The sequence below is a fragment of the Anguilla anguilla genome, chromosome 2 (assembly GCF_013347855.1).
Source record: "Anguilla anguilla isolate fAngAng1 chromosome 2, fAngAng1.pri, whole genome shotgun sequence".
NCBI lineage: Eukaryota > Metazoa > Chordata > Actinopteri > Anguilliformes > Anguillidae > Anguilla > Anguilla anguilla.
The window spans coordinates 17,093,602-17,100,598 of record NC_049202.1 but is presented as its reverse complement, the minus strand read 5'-3'; the positions used below and the strand labels follow the sequence as shown (position 1 = coordinate 17,100,598).

Below are 6,997 nucleotides of genomic sequence, written 5' to 3'. Positions count from 1 at the left end.
ATACCTACACACACACATATATACAGTACACATGCGTACACACACGCACACATATGCGCACACCCAAAGCTCCAGAGCTCCTCCATCACTGCATTTGCAATGAAATGATCCTTGAAACATCTGGTTTAAGGGTCCCAGACATCAAGGACTTGATTTGTAGCTCGACTAAATGTTTATCTGAAAGAAAAAGAGAAGATTTGGGAGGAAAGCTTGGAACTTCAACCTTTATTAGAACTGTCAATAAAAACATTTAATGAAAAAAGAAACATTAACATTTTTTTCAATATTTCTCGCAGTACTGTTGTTAATACATGTAAAATTTATAGCAATCTTTTTTATTATTTGTTTTTATCATACCAGCATTTAAGGTCATAGTCTTTTTGGAGAACAAAGGTGTTACATCTCCACAAAGCCACCTCGATAGTCACCCTGAATCAAACAAAACAAGATTGGTACAAGGAAACACTTAATACAAAAGTTTTATATAAAAGCACTGTCTAGTGTAACTAGATCATCCCATTGTTCAAGCAGGATATTACCACTAACTGTTTACACAAATATATGGAAATCATGGTTGACACTTGGTGGAATGCACACACATCTTAGATACCACGGAATTGCATTGCATCTATTTTATGTTCAGAACATTGTAACAGGAAAAATGCATGCAACACCCTTTTTCTTATTCCATACAACTGAACAGTGCAAACTAACAAAAGAATACAGCTAAATCTGCATTACTGAAGCAAGGTGAATTACAAAACTATAAAAGTACAAAAATTCAAAACGCAAAAAATCCAGAAGGCACTGTTTTTGGTACATGAGGTTAAATGAATTCTTTACTCATCACATGCATTGTGTCCTGTATTACCAGAGGACACCTTGTCATATTCAAGTACCTTCGTGTTGACTGTGGGTTAATAAATTAGAAGCTGTGAACTGCCCCGCAGTTGCAATGTGTTTGCTGAATCAATTTGTAAAAACGTAACAATACCCATACACATTATAATATTGTACAGTTGTGGAATATCGAATATATATGCTTTGAGACACTGACCCGACTATTTCTGTGTGAAATATGTGTTGTATGTATGTGTGGGAGGGGACGGACCTCTTGAAAAACAAAAAAAACAAAACAAAACAAAACAAAAAAAAAAACACGAATAATTAAGAAATGAACCCATAGCTACCACATTCATTTCTCGATGCTGGTAAATAATACAGTCTTTGTTCCAAAATTGTCTCATCTGCTTTACAAAGCAACAAGTTTTTATTCATTCGTAACCACACTTTCTTTTTTCCACTGAACATCTTTGTTTCGGGACATACCTAAAGCTTCTTAGATGCACATACTGTTTTGAGATTCCTGCGTCATTTCACAATCGCTGTACATAAAACTTCACTATACAATCTTTACTTCCATGGGCCTTACATCCTGGTAATATGCCATGGCAGTTGTGGTGTTCTGCGTCCTTTTTTAAAAAAATGAGATATAAAAGCAACCTGTGCTGGAGCAGATGCAAATAGCAGTAAGTTGTGATTTACTGCGGCGTTTTTCAAACTGGGGACCCACTGTTTATGCTGGTTTTCATTTCTTCCACAATTGTAACCTCTGAATAGTTATGAGCTGTTCATTGTTCTTAATTAGACACTCAATGTCTACTGAAGGATGATTTACCCTCATATGGTCATGTTATATCTAAAATAGCTGTATGCCACAAAGAATAAACATTCCATATTCATATCCTTGGACTTTTAATCAGTCAGATCGACAAATGCTTTAATTTTCTGTTACGAGCTGCAGGAATAATGATACTTTTTGAAAGAGGTTACATTTTTGAATTGATTCAATTACAGATGAGTTATGGAGGTGAAATAAAATCCCTGACATTGCCCTCTCCACCCCAGTATGCCTGCACTTCCGAGGTATGTACCCTGACTGTTCTGGCCACCTGGTGGTGGGATGAGCTTCCCACTACAGTCAGGACAGCAGAAACCCTGCCCATCTTCTGACGCAGACTAAAGACCCACCTCTTCAGATCGGACCATAGCTCCCCAGACCCCCTTCAGCCACCATTTTGTGACTTTTGTGCCTTTTGGGATTTCTAGGAAATATTGCACTTTTGTATTCCTGAGCTTAACATGGCCCTTTTGTATTTGTGAGCTTTACACTTCGGCAAAATTGTTCTGGATTAGTACCGTCTAAGTGACTGCAATGTAATATAATGAAAGTCTGGTCACCTGGACATTGAACCTAAACAATGTGTGAAACGTGAAGTTCAATGACAGCAAATGACAATACGCCAAACCTGCATTTCGTGGGAATACGCAAAAGTGCATAATTCATTTAAATATACATGATTTCAAGATCCTTAATTGACCAAGATACTTGCTGGGTCAAAGAAACCAGCATATAACAGTGGATCCCAGCACAAAGTTTGAATTTACTATATAAATCCATGTTTAAGGGTGTTCAATGGGGGTACACATCCGATATGGATCAGCAAAATCACCCACAGGAAGGAGTACTTTGGTCATTATTCGGTCATTATTTCCTTTGGTTTTAACTAAGAATCTGACATGCCTTTGGCTAAAACTTAATGCCTGATTGGCTGAAGGGAAAAAACAGAGGGTGTTTCTAACCAGGATTATATCTGGTGGGAATACTGAAGGGTGCTGTGCCCATGTTTTTACTTCCATATAGACATCTCTGTGCCCTACTGCATTTTTATTTAGGATGTTAGTTAAAAAATTGATCTTTGGCAAATGCGCCGTATTCAGAAATGCAGATTTCTCCCTCTTCGTTTTTAATGTGAGGCTGGAAAGACCGAATGTTTGCTGACTGTTGGAGGGAGTGAACATCTAGTCTATTTTACAAGGAAAGGCAGAAGGGCAAATCTGTGCACCTGAAAACCCAGCTGCTCTCCTCTAGACTCTGACATTGTGGGCACCCTCAGTAGTTGATTTCACGTCTTTCTCAAAGGGATTTTTTTCTTTTTTTTCATTTTTTTTTCTTCTTTTTTTGCTGTCCAGCAACAAACAACAAACCTCTTCAGTTGAACCCCAATTTCAAATAAATACTATTCTGGTGTAAAAAGAGAGAGACTTTTTTCTTCTTCTTCTTTTTTTTGGGAAACATTTGCGTTCATTGAAGTGGGTGGGGCGTCTGCTGTTCTCACAGCCTCCTTTCGGGGCAGGGCGGGGGGCGCGAGGGAGGTGGGACGGGGGGGGCCGGGGGGCGTGCGGGCCGGGGGTGGTCCGTGAGGCAGCCCGTTGGGTGGTGGTTTTGTGGGGGGTCCGTTTGGGGGCGGGCAGCTTTGTGGAGGGGGCATGGTGGGCTGGATCAGGGGTTGGTAGGCGGGCGGGGGCGGAGCAGAGTTGGGTCTGGGCGGGGCCCTGGCTGCCTCTTCTTTCACCCGTGTGAAGTTAATACATCGACCCTGCAGGGAGAGAACACATTCAGAATGCAAAGCCACCCAGCCAGCGACCAAGAACAAGCAAGCCCATCATGTTACGTTGTGTGTGTGTGTGTGTGTGTGTGTGTGAGTGAATTCAGGGCATGCTCACATGCATGTGGGGACACTTAACTCAGCTAATACATAAAACAGGAGCAGCAACAATGGCGACACAAACAACTTGCTGCTTGCCAACTTGAATACATATGTATCTACCCCCAACACTCAAGGGGCATGCGTTTAAAAGGATTCTCACCAATTGTCTCTTGTCAAATCGCTCTCTGCCACTCCTTCTCCCAGTCCTCCCATAACAGCTCATTACAATAAATTCACTATCCTCCACTCCTAATCCACCCACATCACTTAAAGAGACAGGCTGTTATATTTTAGTAAACCAAACCAGCAATTGCCTTCTCTCCAATCCTCCCCTAACCAATATTCACACACAGACACAGACACACACACACACACACACAGCCACCCAGACACACACACACAAAGCCACAACGCTAGAAAATCAATGAGAAAAACCAAAAACACATTCCATTCATCCTTACTTATAAATTATGCAAGATGAAGAAGGAGAAAAAAATAATCAAATTCCCCTGGTGACCATACTCTGTCTCTTTGGAAACCACTGTGACATTCCATTAAGTAGTTAGTAGAAAACAACTTAACTCTAAGGCACGAATAGCCACCTCTTGAAAATGCCTTTCAACATTCTTCCATCCCGAGAAACAGATTTTAAGGAGCAGATCATAACAATAACAGGGGCCAAAAAGAGGTAGTTAAAAAGTGTCTCTGTCCTTGTAAAGTGTGCAGATAAAAGAAAGACAACAACAGACTTCAAAGGGGGATGAGGAGCCTAGCTGTGACTGGCAACAACCCAGAACCCCAAAATAAACCAGTCACACTTGGACCACAGTGTGTGGTGGTATTTTCAGAATAATCCTAAACTCATTCTCCATTATATATATTATCTCACATCTGCCACACAATGCACAGCACCTCGTATCTGTCACATGCCACACTGCACCCACCACCTTGCAACATAATATACAGCACCCTCAATCCAGTCTTAATGCAACAATGGCCTCAAAGCCACATATTGCAGCCACAGTACAGTCATGAAAAATGAATGTAAATAAGAGAGAGATTGAGAGAGAGACTTTGATGCCCCTTTATTAGAACACCATTGTCAATTCAATACAGAAGAATAAAAGATAAAAGCAATAATAATAATGATAATAAATACAGTAATGAAAAATAAAAGTAAATATGAAAGAGAGAGAGATAAAGAGAGGAAGAGAGAGAGAGAGAGAATGGGAGAGGGAGAGAGAGCACTAAACAAAATGAATGCAGGGTAAATCAGATCGCTCCCAAAACGGGGGAAATGGAAGGAATTGCCCTGTTTTAATGGGGACATAAAACTGTTGTGCCAAAGCTTCGTGAATGGCTTCATTGAGAGAGCCACAGTTGTGTTACCATGGCAAACCCTGTGGTAAGCCAAACAGACGCTCAAACAGGGAGATGATCAATGATGCGGACAGAGATGGTGGATGACCAGGACAAAAATCATACAGCAACCAGAGCAGTGACTGGTGGGAAAATACCCAAAGCCCCCTCTGCTTACAAACAGCTATTCTGTAGAAATGTGATTCAGATTAGTACAGGGACTTTTTCGTGTGTATTGCTAAACCTCACACAGCACATCACAGATGCCTAGAAAGAGGAAGAAACACTTCCTCTGAAATTAAATTTAATCTGTTAAAAGCTTTTTTTTTGCATGTGTGTATTGTTAAAATATTTCTCGAATAAAACTTCCAGTGAGTTTCAGGTTGCACAACAAAGACATTCATAAAACAAGAACAGCCTTTAAAAATATTTTCCACGGCTAAATACGCTATTCTGTTTGTGATTCTGCGTAGCTGTGTGTTGACTTTGTTCATTCGTTGGCTCTACAAACAGCTGGCAACATCCTTTTTTGTGCCTTCCCAGGTTGATTGCTTCTTTTACATTAGGAATGCCAATAAAAATGTTACTCAAGTTACTTTCCGCAAATGATGCATAATTTGAACTGGCACCTGGAAGGCTTCCATCGCCAAGGTGAAATCTTAATCTTGGGGTAGTGGGTTACTCTTAAAAACTCAACCTCAGACTACAGTAACATAACCGGTTCTACAAGAACTGCCAAAAAAAGGACTGAAAACTACTTTACAGAACATTGAAGAATTTGGTACTTGGGAGTTGATGTATGTGCTCGACCTGCCAAGTGTTGCCATTGAAAATGGCCTGGAGTTTTCACATCTGTTTCTTTTCACATTCAGTGGTAGTGACATGGGGCAGGTGTTGCCGTTTCCGCGCGGTTTATTTTGGCACTTGACGGGGTGCCAACCAGGGGAATTGTGGGATTGTGACGAGAGAGTCTGTGTGATGAGTGTGTTTGGGGGGAGAGCAGGGGGCGGAGCTTACCTGATCCCCGGGTTTGGGCCTCATGAGAGACACCTGGTCGTACCCACGGCGAAACAGGGCCCACAGCGCGTCCAGTTTCCCCTGAAGGGAGGAGAGAGGAGAACGTGAGCTCGGCTGAGGAACCAAAGGGGCCAAAGTGAGCTTTTGAGGAGTGCGCGAGCGCTTTTACCTGGATGGGCGAGTACCACTTCCTGTCCTGCGCCTGCTTCCTGCCTCCTGCCTTCCTTGGTTTGGGTTCGAAGGGCTCAAATTCCTGCTCGGGCATTTTGACCACGGCGTTCTTGGGCTTCTCCAGCTTGGCTCCCTCCTCTGTGGAGCCCTTCCCTCCCCAGCGAACCTGCAGGTGGCCAATGAAATGCTGAAATGAGTACTGTGACTGGAGAACTGAATTCAGACACAAGGGCCTGGTGTGTGTGTCTGTGAGTGTGGGTGTGCGTGTGTGTCTGTTTGGGTGCTTTTGTGTCTGTGTACGTGTGCGTGCACGCATATGCGTGTGTGTGTGTGTGCATGCGTGCATTCACTCGTGTGTCAAGTGAGTATGTTGAGACCATATGGAAATGTGTGTAAATCTGTGTGGCCTGTTGGATTTTTTTCTTCACAAACACAGTTTAAGTCAGTTTTGCTTATCTCTGAACACGTGCATTTAATTGCATGAATCAAAGCAAAGGACAGATGTTACATTTGTCCAGGCTTGTGCATGATTCTGAGCATGAGTAAGTGTGAACAATGTATGAAAGATGATACATCTCATGCATGAAAACACCGAGCAGATCTGGGCGGGGCTATCTTTCTTTAGAATCATACAGTTATGGCGGACATACTGATCTTATCCTGTTATTTGGACTCTGCTGAAAATTAGGCATTTCCCACAATATTGGTGGTCTCTGTTGTTTTTACCAACGTGAGACCAAGATGCAAAACGCCCCATACCTGTCAGGCACGACTACTTTCCCACACAAGTGGTTCTTACTTCTGCCTTTACCAGTGGAAAAATCACATGAGATCCCTGCCATATTCCCATGTCATGTGGGTGGTCAGCCCAGCTACGGAATGCTACAGGTGAATAGGGT

At 42.2% G+C, this 6,997-nt stretch overlaps 1 protein-coding gene across 1 annotated transcript in view; it reads right to left on the bottom strand.

Annotated features, from left to right (window-relative positions):
• Positions 1 to 204: 204 nt before the first annotated feature.
• Positions 205 to 6,997, bottom strand: part of antxr1c (ANTXR cell adhesion molecule 1c) — a 29,361-nt gene continuing 22,568 nt past the window's right edge. Inside the window, 4 exon segments of the mRNA XM_035406430.1 lie at positions 205 to 3,229; positions 3,231 to 3,440; positions 5,928 to 6,008; positions 6,097 to 6,264. Of these exon segments, the coding sequence (XP_035262321.1) occupies positions 3,176 to 3,229; positions 3,231 to 3,440; positions 5,928 to 6,008; positions 6,097 to 6,264 (513 nt within the window). The 3' untranslated portion in view covers positions 205 to 3,175.